Raw genomic sequence first — 14,467 nt, forward strand, 5'->3', positions numbered from 1 at the left:
TTGCTACCTTGTTACGGGGATCATCAAACATTTGCAACCTCTCACCAACATCTGGACATGGGCTCAAAAGATCAAAAAGCTCTTCGTTGTAGATTTCAAGCAATGACACCTTAACTGAGAATTCAGTTCCGTTTTCTGAAAGTTTCTCAAATATTTGGTGCAACGTTCGGGGAATTATACCAGCAAGTGGATCCTGTAAAGTAAAAAGATTTTTTAAACTTGACAAACTATACATTCCTACAAGACATTAATACGAAGACATTACAAACACTATGGAGGAGCGTATGAAACATTAGCACTGTGCAATCTAGATGCCATGATTGCATTAAGATTCCATTACGATATCTTACCTTTCAATAGAACTATGTAAAGGGAGTTTTCCCAAAGTCCACCTGGAGTTAAGACTTATAAACTATGCCTTGGTATACAGGTCCCCAACTTTTACTATTAGTCTGCAATACCCAAAGGACTTTTGGAATGGCAGAGCAGCCAGGCTTACCTTACGAGGGGGATGTGAGCTGTAATTCGGTACAATATACCAGTCAATACATTAGCCCAAACAAACGTACACACTGGAAAATATATACACATACACACACGTTAAGTGCCAATTAAGACTAACCAACACATTGAAAACATAACCAATACTTTTCACAGGTGACTGCTTCAATATAAGTTGCACACGCCCATATTTTTTACAGTGAAATTACAGTTTCATTCATTTCCAAATTCACTCAAAGTCTGCATGAAGGAGAAAGAGGGTTATTCAGTACTGGTAGCAGAGATTTACTTTTTAGCAACTTTTTGCTGGGTAGAATTTTAATTTCTGTTCCAATTCCCTTTAGCCTTAGAGACCCCCAGCTCTTTTGCTGGACTCAGGGCTTTTACTTTTTTACTCCCGAGTGGCACTTTTAACGCTCACCACTCATGTGTTTTTCAGACTAGGATTTTTGGTTGCTTATTGTTTAATAGAGGCTGATAACCCGCATAAGTATCTGCTTTTTTCATGGTGAGCCTTTTTGTGCAGTGCTACTGAGAAGTCACTTGGACTTCTCTTAATGCTTAACTACATTTTCTTGTGTGAACTACTGTTCCCAAGAATATTAAGACTACCCCTGTCTTGCTTACCTTTTCTTTTGTGGGTCCAGCAACCTATGTGGGGTGCTGTGGGTTACATAGTAACCCCTTTATCCCACTTCTCATGTAACATTATGTTACCCTAACTAACTTGAATGGCTGGTGGCAGTGTTCCTTTATTACTACCTTTGTGCCAGCTAGGCAAAGTATTTTGCAGTACCCTCTGGGAGCACTACAAACAGCTGACTACAGATATAGGAAACCCAAACTTTGGTATAAGCTTGTACTACCCAGTTTTGATAGCGTGTTGAGCAGCCAGGCTTTTTCAAGAGGGGTCAATGTGAGCTGTCGGGGAGTTACACAGATTCACAGTGACAAGTATTCAAATAAACTTACACTCAAGGTTTCTTGAATAAACAATTATTAATTTATGTATCAGTCAGAATAAGCCTTCTTCAGAACGAAACAATATAATAACACAAAAATACACTTCAATGCTGTACACTTAGATTCTAAATCAGTAAAGGCCCTTTTGGGATGGCCCACAGACACAACATACACCCTCAGGTGACCAACTGCTAAGAGTGCTGGGGACATTAATATCCCACTGTTCGCATCTAGAATAATGTTAGAAGTTGGTTAAAGGAAAAGGTTATTAGAAAAACAAAAGACCACAAATATTCCAAAGCAGGCAAATACTTTTGGATCCCCACAGCAGACTCATTCAGTATAACAGGCTAGGTCAAAGTCAATGGCCAAAAGTCCGATATAGGATGAACCACTTCTGGTAGGTAAGTAGAAAAGTATATGCACAATGTTTTAGAAGTCTTGGAAGAAACGAAGAATCAAATGTAGGGCCACAAGCCTTGTGGTAGAAGATGTAAACAGCTCTACAGCAAGAGGTAAGTTCTCTCAGACTTTACAGTACCTTTGGATTGAAGAAAGTGCAGCAGATGGCTTCTGTTCCTGTACAGCTCTGGAGAACTTACTGTTCCTGGGCCTCAGTTGTGGGGACAAGAGGGAAGACTTCAAGGGACTCTTGCACTTCAATGAGACGGTCACCGCTCGCAACCGGCAATCTTCAAATCAGTGGCTGTTCAGCGTTTCAGCTCCTCGCGTTTACCGCAAATAGCAACACTGCGGTTCCTGGCTGTCCAAATGGACTTTCCTTGCTTCTAGGGTCCCACATTCTTGAGGGGGCTCAGGCTCGGTCAGTCCTGCTTCCTGGGAGTCCGGAGCATCTTCCTGAAGCTGTAGGCCGGCTTAAAAGCAACGCACACAATCTGGTGTTCCTCTCCCTGGCTATATGGTTTCCAACAGCAACTCTGGAAATTCACCCAGCTCCGAGAAGAATGTCCAGGTGGCTTACTTTGGAGTTGATTGGTCCCACCAACTCAAAGGGAGAAGTCGTCCTTGCAGGGGCTTCTCTGTCGATATGAATTTGGAATTTCAGCACAGCAGCAGGGCTTCACCGGGATAACTAAGTTCTTATTCGGTTCCTTCATCCAGTGGTCAACTCTGCCTTCCTAGTCAAAAGCCTCGCCTTTTATTCAGTTCTCTCCCACTCATTCCAGCCTAGCTGTCAGTCACCCAGCAGGGTGGCTGTCATTGCCAGACAGTCAGCCGGCCATTCACCACAGAGTGCATTTGGGTCTCCTAAGAGACTAAGCACAGAGTTTCGGGCACCTCCCTCACTTCCTGCCTACCCCAGACACCCTGGAGCCAGAGGGGTCTTCACTCGTGAATCCCGCCAAAGGCAAAGCGGACAATGGGACCAAACCTGGTCAGGCACGCAGAGTAAATCTCAAGAAGGACCTTTCCACAAAGAAATGGCGAAAAAAGAAGACTGAAGCCATTTTGACAAAAAAGGCACCCATGGGTGCCTTACTGCAGCTGCAAACACAGCCCATGGTAACTACACATCACGGTAGTTAAAACAAAACCACTACCACCAGCCATTCAGTGAGGAAAGGGTAACAAAAATGTTACATGAAAAGCTAGACAAAGGGGATACTAGGTAAACCCCTCCCGCCCCCCCTCCAGCACCCTATTGTAAGATGGTGTGTGCTGGGCCTAGAAATTAACAAATTTAAGCAAAATTGATTTCACTTTACTTCTCTGGGCAACAGTTTATCCCAGAGAAGATATTTAAACCTGGGGAAATCTGAAAGACGGTGCTGTGTGACAATGTAAAAGATGATGCCTATGGAGTTTGTCAGGCTCCATAACCAAAAGAAACACAAAGCTCAGAAATCACATTAAAATACAAGAGTGGGAAAAAGGGTCTCTCCCCAGGTAAAAAAAAAAATTAAGTCCTCGAAATCCAGCAAAGTTGCTGGGGGTCTCTAAGGTGGAGAGAATTAGCACATTTCTGAGGATTCTCCCTACCAGTGCTGTGTATCTGCAGGCTGATTGCTCAGCTGCAGTGCGGCACACCCAAGGGTGACAATTTTTCAAAAATGACAGTCTTTTTGCCATTTCTGGTCAGTTCCTTCTGGGCTTTTACTCTGTTTGAAGCAGGCTTGAGTGCTTTGTGCATTTTTCCTTTGGTGGACTTCATCCCTGAAGCCTGCCCATGCTCCAGTGTGTCTGGAAAGGCAGGAAGTGAGGGAGGGTCCAAAAACTTCATTGTCCTTTGTCTCTAGGTGTGGCCCGAGTAAAACCAGCTCCCATTGGCTGGATGGACGACAGGACAATATACCTGGGGCCTTTGTAGGCTATAATAAGTTTCCCAACTTTCCTCTCGTTGAATCTATTTTACACCAAACCTACCATCCCCTCCATATGAAAAATCCCAATGGATCCCACTGTTGTATTCAGAGACAATCACTAGGAATCCCTGCTTTCCAGTGCCCTATCCGAACAGTCCCAATCATTCTTCACGTCAATCTGTTTATTCAAACATGCACTCTATTTTAAATAGACGCTACTGTTCCCATAATCCTAGTTTATTTCACAATCCCAATTATTCCCCATCTGCTTCAAGAACCCTACCAATCCCGTCCCTCTGATTACCATTATCCGAATTCCCACAATCCCCTATGTTCTGTTCTCCATCTGAATCTTTCTCATCCATTTCACAAACCTGCCCTGTCCCATCCCGGAGGATACTCTGACATTCCAACTCCCCCTTTTCCGACACAAACACCTTAACACACCCAAGACAAGGAATAATATAAAACCATTCTACTATGTACCAACCCCGGCGTCAGACAAAGTCAGGCAATTAACCTGAATATCACAAACCCGACGGCCCTTTCCTTTCCCCACAGTTATAAAAAGTTGAAACAAGAGAGCACAAGGGGAAACTAAGCACGGCAGACATGATGAGACGGCTAAATCGGTGCAGCAGTTCAAATGAAGGAGAAAGGCAGCAGGGATCGATAGAGTGGCGAGGAGAGAGGGGACCTTGCCTTTTTCGTCCCAGGCCCACTGAACCTTCGTGGAGGAGAGCCTAAAACCACCAATAGCACAAGTGTCTTGCAGCAGATGTCAACGGTACACTGGGCAAGCCTGCGCCGATGAGCAGGACCGAGGAAAGCTCCCATGACCGTGGTACCGGCCTTAACTCCAGTAAAGCCGAACACCAATCGGTTCAGTATAGCCGGTAAGTCCAGCGGAGAACCGATAAGAACCGGGCAATGTTCAGTGAGAATCGCAAAGTGGCACGTTTCAACCAAGTTTAAGAAACTGTGAAAGAACAGTAAACCGTGTTAAAGGGAGACCAGTTGAAAAGGTAAACCGGCACCACGGTTCAAGCGAACCTGATATGAGAGAGAATACAGATACTAGCAAGCCATAGGAGAGCCAGCGGAATAGATCAAAGTGGTCATATCAAGGGTCAAGCAAAATCCCTACACAAACGAAAGACGATCTACAAGCTAAGAGAAAGAAAGGGGCGTTAATCCCCCGAGATCAGAAAGCGAGGGAAGTGAATCCTGAAAATTTATGTGAATGTGAAGTTGGTAAGAGTAAGCCCAACCGAGGGATGCAGACGAGTGGGGCAAAGTCTAAAGCCCCGAGAAACAGTGTTGACAGAGGTGAACTCAGCCAAGGGATGTCCACTATGAAACGCTTGAAAAAACATTGAGAAACAAAGAGAAGTGAATCCCGCTAAAGAGATTTGAGAGGGGTCCAAGCCCGGCAGAGGGAGATCCAGGGGTGAAGCTCTCACCCAGTGTTCATTGACAAAAGAATTGATTGTTCATTGAGAATAGAACATGTGAAACTATGGTAAATAAAGAAGGGTCAGCACCCAGAAGAGGGGGATCCAGGGGTGAACCCATCACCCAGCGAACGCTGGAAACCAAACTTTCATTCAGTAAAGGAACTTGTGTTTTTGTTAGTTGAAGACCTTGGATCTTCAAAGGCAAGAGACTTACAAGGAAACAAGACTTGGCTATCGATGGTCCTGAGAGCTGCCAACTGTTGTCTCGTGCTGGAGAAGTCTGCAACTATACTCCAAGCTCCCCTCTTGCCCCGTCCTCAAAACGCGAGGAAGTGAGAACCAAGCTACCACATCCTGACATTTAAGAATACTTTTCTTGAGAACTATCCCACACCATTTTTGGTATTAGTTGTAAGGTTTGGCAATAGGTTTCTTAGTATAGGCCCTTTTATTTGACACCAGTAGGACTGCCTTATTTTTCATTTGATGGTCAACGCTTGCTCCCATCTTAGGTTTAGAATAGGCATTTGTCCAACCTGCATACAGAATTCATTCTTTAACACCCTTGAACTGTGATCACTTGTGTTTGTCTTACTTGTTGCCACCATGTTCTTCCCAGGAGGGACCCCAAGAAATGGTGGCGCATACCGCCCTCTCTCTGCTTAAAGGAATCGTTCGCCCAAAAAAATGTTATTGCAAAAAAAGATGGGCAATAATAAAAAAAAAAAGCACATCGATAGGGACTTAAAAAAAAAAGAGTGCCAATGTAAAATTGAGAAAATTAAGCTCAAAGGGAAGAACATGGGTCATCCATTTTGTGAAATGGATGCCCGCCACTGCGCTTGCTTTTGCGGCACTAATGAAGGAAAAGCCAGCCAGATGTAGTAAACAAAAGCTACCACTGGGTGGCTTTTCCTTAATTGGTGCTTTCTCCATGGGATAATGGCTCTGAGCACCTCCCTTAGGGCCTGTGTAGAGGTGAACGGGGTACTCCAGTTGGTTTGGGTCAGAGGAGCAGGAACGGGAGCCCCCTCTCCGCCATAATGTTCGCACTCTTTGGAACCACTTGCTCAGAAGATCAGAGAGGACACTAGGGTAGAGGGATTTCATGCAGGAGGGGTGCAATACAAAGTGGCCATATATGCAGACGATATGTTATTGCACATAGGGAACCCCATGACGTCCATACCAGCGGTGGATCAGCAGAGAGAAATCAGTCCATTTTCATCTGGATAGCGAGGAAAAGAGAAACGGAACGGTTTGGGCCCCCACCGCCACACCCACCCCGCGGGGATGCAGGTCAGTCTGCAAACATTAAGTTACCTGGGAATCAATGTCACTAGGGGAAAGGGAGAAAGCTGTGGTCAAATTTTCCCATCCAATGTCCTGGATTAAAATAGACTTGGTGATGTGCAGTAAACTAACAGTTTCATGGTTGGGGTGACAAAGTGCAGAAAAGGTCACCTCCCTAGACTCCAGTACCTATTTCAGATGCTTCATATTGTATAACAGACTCTTTCAGGGCAAAGGCAGATCTCCAATGGATTGCTCTCGACAACCTACACCTCCAAACAGCTACGGTTGGGGAATGGCTCTGGGTACCAAGGGACTCCGCGCAGAATTCAGGAACCTTATATTGGGGACAATTTGGGATATTTGGAAAAAAGGCATAGAATTGAACGTGGTAACGACATGGCTCTCCCCATTCAGACACATACATGTTCCAGGAGTTAGGGACACAATCACAAAGCAATTCGATGGTTTGAAGCAGGACGAGAGGATAAAGCTGTGGAGGGGAGTTACGTTCATATCATACTTCAACTGGAAGAGGCGCTGAGCATAGGGAAACAGTCAGTCTTCCTGTGCCAAGAATTAAAGGGGGCACTCACTGAAAGGAGCTGGAGTGAACAAATACGAGACCTCACTCCCTTAAAAAAACCTCCTAGATACCAGGACTGAGATGAAGGGCCTGATTTCAGCGATGTATGGGGCCTTCATAGAAACCAGGAGTGGGTCCACAGAAAAACTGAGCGGGAGGTGGGAAAAGTGACTTGGAAGAGGGAATAGACCCTGCTAAGGAGCATTCTCATTTCTGTGCTAATTCCCTTCGATCTTAGAGACCCTCAGCGCCTTTGCTGGACTTTCAATTTTAACCCTTGAGTGAGTGCGACCTTTTCACTCGTGGATTTTTTGACGATATTTGGATTATGTATTTTCACAGTTTGGAGTGAGAAACTCCAGTGGTATCTACTTTTCATATGGTGACAGCACTTTCAGAGCAGTGTCAGAGCAGTGTCAGAGAAATCATTTAGATTGCTCTGAAGGTTGGAATACCTTTTCTTGTGTTAAGTATAGTAAAGTGAAATTGACTTTACTTAGCTTTTCTCTTAGTAGGTCCAGCACACCCCATCTTTCAGGACAGCCACCCTGCTGTGTGATTGACAGCCGAGGCTGCACATGAATGGGAAAAACCTGCTTAAAAAGGCGAGGGGTTTGGGATTAGAGGCAGAGTCGGCCACTTGGAGAAATACCAGACGGAAAAACTGAACGAAGCTTGCTGCATCCTCCTCGACCTTTGAATTGCCCGGTGAAACCTTGATACTGTGCTGAAACTCCCTTTTCAATTCGACAGAGAAGCTCCGGAAGGGGCAACTTCTTTCCTTGGGTTAGTGGGACCAACTAACCCAGAAAGGAACTCCACTGGACCACCTTCCCCATCTGGCTGCACTTCTTTGCTGCTGCAGGAACTGAGTGCCAGGGTCGAGAAATAAAACATATGAACCGGCCAGAAGCTCCAGGAGTCTCACCAGGACCCTCCAGAAACAGGACGACAAGAGCTTGAGTCCTGAGTGCAGGACTCAAGGAGTGAAGGAAGCACAAACGATATCGGATATCCGCGGTGGTGCTGTTTCACGAGCGCTGAACCCGCGAAGTGCCACTGACTTCCGAATTGCTGCCGCAGGAGTTGCCAGACGTCCTCTCTCTTGTCCCCACGACTGAGGCCCTGGGACACAGGATCTGCATCACTGCAACCAGACCGAAGCCAGCTGGACTACTATTATTCTAACCAAAAGGTACTGTTCTGACTTGGGGTACTTATCTCAGCGTCAGTAGCTTGCCCTTGTCAGTTGAGACTTGCAGTAGGTGCTTTGCTAGAGTGGATTTCAGCTCTAACACTCACAAGTCTAACAGCTTGTGACCCTACAGTGATTCTTCTTTAACAAACTTTGCGCAAGACTTCTCAGCCCCATAGACTGTGCTCCAATTGACTTTGGCTGTCCTGGCTCCCTGGTGACTCTTCTAGTCCATTTGACTTTGATATTTACTGTCCCTCAGAGGTGATAACTTGGTTTTAAACTATTATTGCTGGGAAAAGTTTTTGTCCAGACTTCATTGGAAGAGTTAAGTGCTCACATGCTCTGAGAACCTGTTTAACCTTTTTCCTTCCCTTAACCTTTCGGCAAACCTCAGAAGCTAGAAAGTGTTCCAGTGATATATAAATGCCAGTACTGTCCTAGTTAGTGAAGTAATCTCAGGGTATAGAAATTGTCTAAGAAGCATCTCTAAAGAATATCTACAGGCTTTGTGTTGATTCTGGAAACATTTTAAAGTATATTTGATGGTTACATAGATTTCCCTTTTTAAATAATGCTTATTTAAAAACTGCTATTAAATAAATAGTTATAACTAGAACCTTGAGTGTAAGTGTTACTTGGCTACCTGCATATATGGATTTCATTGCCAAGGTTAGCCTTATTTACTCATTTGTATTTTTAAAGCGGGCATCAGCCCAAGGGCATCAGCCCAAGGGCATCGTGGCGCTGTTAAATTAAAACATCATTAGTGGTTACAAAGAAAGGCAGTGGTTACATGGAGGTTGCATTTCAGGAGCATATCTTGGTTACATATAACTTGCATTATAGGCATGTTGCGTTACAGTACAGCTTGCGATGGCGGGTGGGGTGGTTAGGGTATGGGCAAGGGGTTATGTGAATAGTGTGGTTTTGAGGGATTTATGAAAGGAGCACAGAGAAGGTTCTGCTCAGAGTGAGTTGGGAAGGGTGTTGCAGAGCTATTTATTTAAAGCCTGGCTGCTCAGTCACACCTCCAACTTCTGTAGTACAGGCCTATACCAAAAGGTGGGTTACCCAATACCAAGAGGACAAGGGTAGTGTAGTCTCCCACAGGGCTACTAAATCTAACAGTGTGCCACTGGGTTTTGCTTAACATGATCTGCTTAGTGCATATCTTGGAGTGGTCTTTGAGTTGCTTGTAGCCCCTCTGAATAGTACATGGGTCCTTACTTACCCTGAACTCTGCATTGCCTTCTTAAAAGTCTGAATAGTTCTTTCTTACCTTGTAACTGTTTTCTACACTTCTGAATAGTATCCTTGGTATAACTATTAGGTAGCGGATAGTACCAATAGATTATATGGACCTTGAATCGCTGTTGCTCTTCTTAAACTGTACATGTATTATGCTTACCGTGAATTGCTTTGTGCATTGCTAAAATGTTTTATTAGGTGCTTACTTGTCCATGAGTAGCGGAATGCCCCTCTGAAAAGTATACAGGTTCGATTACTCTCTGAACTAGAGTTAATTTTGAGAGTTAATGTCGTATTTGTGAGCTTTTCACGGCGGCTGTTTAACCTGGTTTTGTTATGTTCAACTTTGAGATTTTATCGAATTAAAAACAAAATTAACTGGTAGTGTAACTGTCCATTCTTGAAGAAAGTCACACATTTTGTAAGATATATGTTCCACAGTGTTGGTCTAATTATGTGATTCTATATCTGAACACCACCATGTTCTGACCAATTGGGTCAGCTGCCCTTCAATTACTTCTGGTATTCTTAAGGTATAACTAAGCTGGTCTTATTCCCCTAAGAATAGTAGAGTGCCATTCTGAACATATAACTTTAGGTTTGACTTTGCTCGATTGCAGAATGCCATTCTAAATAAGGTCATACTTTGGTTTGTATACCATAAGAATTGAGTTGGTTTTTAGAATTGGGTTTATATATATATATATATGTGGTAGTATTTACTTCCCTAAGATTTATCTTGGCCTAAACATGTTGATAATAAATCATTTTTATAATACATAGTGTTTGGGTTTATTTGGACCATATATATGCTACAATTTCTATGTACTAAGCTACAGGCCTCTCTCCCTCCTAAGATATGACTGCTGTGTGCATGGTACAAATATTCTCAGGTGGTACAACCTTATACTAAGAGTGCAGTTTTTGTACTGCCTCATGTATGGTTTTATGAAGGCCTTAGTTGGACTTCGAAAAACTGTCCTGACAAGGGTGGCAAATGGATGCAATAGACCAGTAACGCCTTGGTCGAGTGTTCTCCCTTTTGCATCGAGCCAATTGAAGAGTCTAGAAAAAGGCGAGTAGGTGAAAGGCCTAACGCATGCGCTTTGCACGCCCCAAATTAAAGATTGTGGAGTTGGGCTGCGCTGCTATTGTCAATACTGTGTACACCTACTACTACACAGTGAAGGGAATACAGCAATACCGAAAAATGACCCACAAATCGTGCTTCTCCTAATTAGTAATAAATGTTGGTTATATACAATTCAGCAAATATGAGGAAAATCATCAAAAGTCATGTAATTGCTGCACTTTATTATATCAGCCGACACGCGTTTCGACAATAGCGTCGTTCTCAAGGCTATCTTCTGCTAATTATATTGTGAACAGAATCCAAACTAATTTAGCATTCAAAATGAGTCCTTATAGTTGTATCCCTAACGTGTATAATGCTCTGTTATGGCCCTCCGGATACCGGTGTGATCTGGGCTCACGAGTCACATACATTTTTCATAATCATGTGGTTAATGATTCCCATTATGTTTAGTCCATTCCAAATAAACATACATGGGTTCAATCCCGCAGAGATTTCTTGTAAACAAGTCAAAAAAAATTAAATGAGCGACACTGGGTGAAATGAATGTTTCTCCAGGTTGAGGTGGCCCAAATATTTCTAGGCCAGATTAAACCAAAAAACGATCATAGTTTGGTTTGATCTAACCAAGTAAGCAATCCCATTAGACTAGTGTGCATTACAGGTTCTAGTTGCTGAAAGAAACAAGTTGGTAGCTAAAGCTTTACCAAGGTTTACAGTTCCTACTAAAAGGGGACCAGACGGAAGTATGTGTCATTCCCATACCCTACTAACCAATTTCTTTCAAATCGAGTGGTCTAATGAAATCTGTAATCACAATTTGGATTTCCTCAATATGGGTCCCGCTATGAAAAAATTCAATGGGGAGAGGTTTTGCTACAACAAGGCATTATGGTTGTTGGTTATGTTTTTCTAAAGTCAAACTGGTGTAATACTACATAGAACATCTCTTGGTATTAGGGAGCCAACTCTTAATATAGGCCAGTACTGCACAAGTCGGTAGAGTGGCCGAGCAGCCAGGCTGATCTTAGGACGGATTAATGCGAGCTGTAGAGCAATACAAAAATCATTTCACACGTATCCAAGTAAACACTTCAACGTTACAATAAAATGTATTTATACATACATAAGGCACAAGAGCAACTAACATGCAGCAACTACTAATAACATTCAACGTGAAATGGAATAAATATAAGAAACAATCCAGGTGAGCAACTTTATCTATGCTTTATAAATTCAGCACACAGAGTGACATCAGTTAAGGTCAGTATCAGCACTTATGTAGATCACCTTTTCAAAATTGAGGGGGGAGGGAAAGTTTCAAAGTTAGGGAGAACACAACCAGCAACTATAACCACTCTCCCAGAGTAGGGTATATGCAATCTGTTAACTAGCAATAAAAGAGTTCACAATTTAAACATATGGAGGAACCAGCATTACCAAAACCAATAGATCTGAAGGTGGACAGTTAGGCAACCCGGACAGCCTAAATCAAAGGGACAATTCCAGTTCAATTAAGATCTGCAGAGGCAGTTAGTTAACCAGTCAGTGGTTCTGGAAGCAACAGTAGCTGAAGGGGAGCGTACCTGATAGTGCACAATCTGCAAAGCCTGCACAAAGAAGTTGAGGGCAACTCTCAATTCAAGAAAACAGCACTTCTCCAAGCCAAGAAGCACCGGACATGGCACAAGGTAATTACAACCCAAGGCCCACAGTACCTTGAAAATGAAGCCGACATTGTAGCTGGCTTCCTTCTAGGTGCAACGTTGCAGATTGGAGATTCCTGCTCCTTGGTCGTGGTGATGAAGGGGCGTTGTGGAGGCAGGGAGGGCGGGCTATGGCTGGCTTCTCTGGCAGCACTTGGGAAAATTGGTTCAGCAGCAATGGATTCAGCTTACTCCAGCTGCTTTGTATTAAACGGCGAAATAGAAATCCCAGTCAGAGAAAAAGACTGAGCAAGTTGAAAAAGTTCCTCTCACTCAGGATATTAAAATCAAAAAAGTCCAGACTCCAGCAAAAGTGCTAGGAGTATCAGGTTAAAGAGAATTAGCACATAAACTGAAAATTCTCCCCAACAATGGTTATTCTGCTTGATGCATCATAACAGTATGAAAGTTGAAATAGAGTCTGGAAGACAACTAAATAGGATCAATGTCTCTCCAGGCCAGTTAACAGTAGGTGTTAAGCAGGGAGGTAGAGGTAGGTAGCCACCAACAAAACAATAAGATCTTGGAAGCAACACCAATATTCAGGGTTTGTGTCTGCATAAAACCAGTCAAACCCAAAGTAATACCCATTACGGCATAGGTTTGATGAACACCCAACATTAAACAGCAACAAAAGTAAATGGAGTGCATGACGTGCAGTGCTTATTTGGTCGAAGGGTAGTGGCATTACAGGATCCAGACAATGTACAGAGCTGAGTTCCACTCAACAATGAGTAACCCAGAGCTCCTCAGAGGAATCTATGTGGAGCAAAACAAGAACCTGAATAACTAGATACACCCAAAGGAATTCTCTCAGTACAGCGCTCTGGCGAGGGGACTTCAGGTATTCGAATCATGTCTCTGCAGGTCCAGCAGGAGTCCAAGGTTTCAGCAAAAATCTGACTTCAGAAGATCGTGCACCACACTCTGGCTCAAGGTCCCCTGGAATTGGCAGTTTGCAGCCCAGTAATGTCGCAACACGTTGATGGATGCCTCATTTTGCAGGACTTTAAGACCATAGAGTCCCACCAGCCTCTGGTTGGGGGTGGTCGTCTCCGAATTCCCCACGTTGTTGGGAAGGAAGGGTCAAAACAGGATCCAGTAACACAGCAGGTCCTGTAGTTGCTAGAATCAGTTGCAGCAGTCTTTTCTTCATCTTTCTGTTTGGATTTAGTGTGAGTGGTAGACTTGTCTTTAGCTTCCAGAGTCAGACTTTTAAACAGGATCCCAAATAGACTACTTTGCAAACTCTCCATGCAGTTTACAGAAAGGAGAGGGTGGCTTTCTAAATCAGGACAGCCAGCCTCCAGTGGGAACCAGTCTAACCCAGGCACATCAGAAGACAAAGTGCTGCCGAGTTTCGGACTCCTCCCTCAGATCCTGCTTTCACAGACACTCAGGAGCCTTAGCAGGCACCGAAAACAAAACTTAAACCAGGACCTTCCCCAACCTAGGGCAGCAGAGAAAGATCCAAGAAATAACTAAGCGCGCTCAAATGGTGAAAAAAATAAAGAAGAACAAGTTACTTTCTTACCTAGTAACTTTCTTTCGATGGGATGTTCCGACGACGTATTCCACATCTATGACAGGTAATCACCACAGCTGTGCTGCATTGGAAAAATGTTCGGCGCCTGCGTCGATGACGTCAATACGCTGTCCTCGAGGGCCTCAGTCAAGCCTACGTCACCGAATGTTATAAGTAGGATGCACGACGCCCGTAGCCTCAGTTGTAGGTATTTCCCAGAACGTGTGGCACCAATCTTCTGCCAGTATAACTACAGAAAGCCTTGCGGAAACAGAAGCTGCAATCGCATAAGAAATTCTGTAGAGGGGCCGGCTGGGAGGGTACGATGTGGAATAAGTCGTCGGAAAATCCCATCGAAAGAACGTTACCAAGAAAGAAACTAACTTGTTCTTCGAAGGGATTGGTTCCTCCGACGTATTCCACATCTATGATAGACTCACAAAGCAGTAGCAACGTAAGGAGGAAGGAAAAGAATTTTGAATTTTAGAATGCCCAATTAAATTGCAGAATGGAGGACCGTCTTGCCAAAGGCCAAATCTTGCCCATGGATAGAATCCAAGGAGTAGTGTTTGA

The 14,467-nt window shown here is 43.8% G+C and overlaps 1 protein-coding gene across 1 annotated transcript in view; it reads right to left on the bottom strand.

Annotated features, from left to right (window-relative positions):
* Positions 1–14,467, bottom strand: part of KIF11 (kinesin family member 11) — a 705,022-nt gene that overhangs the window by 547,114 nt on the left and 143,441 nt on the right. Inside the window, exon 6 of the mRNA XM_069611368.1 lies at positions 8–193. Coding sequence (XP_069467469.1) covers positions 8–193 — 186 coding nt within the window. The remainder of the gene's footprint in view (positions 1–7; positions 194–14,467) is intronic.

This window comes from Ambystoma mexicanum, chromosome 8 (genome assembly GCF_040938575.1).
Source record: "Ambystoma mexicanum isolate Mex_15411 chromosome 8, UKY_AmexF1_1, whole genome shotgun sequence".
NCBI classification, from domain to species: Eukaryota; Metazoa; Chordata; class Amphibia; order Caudata; family Ambystomatidae; genus Ambystoma; species Ambystoma mexicanum.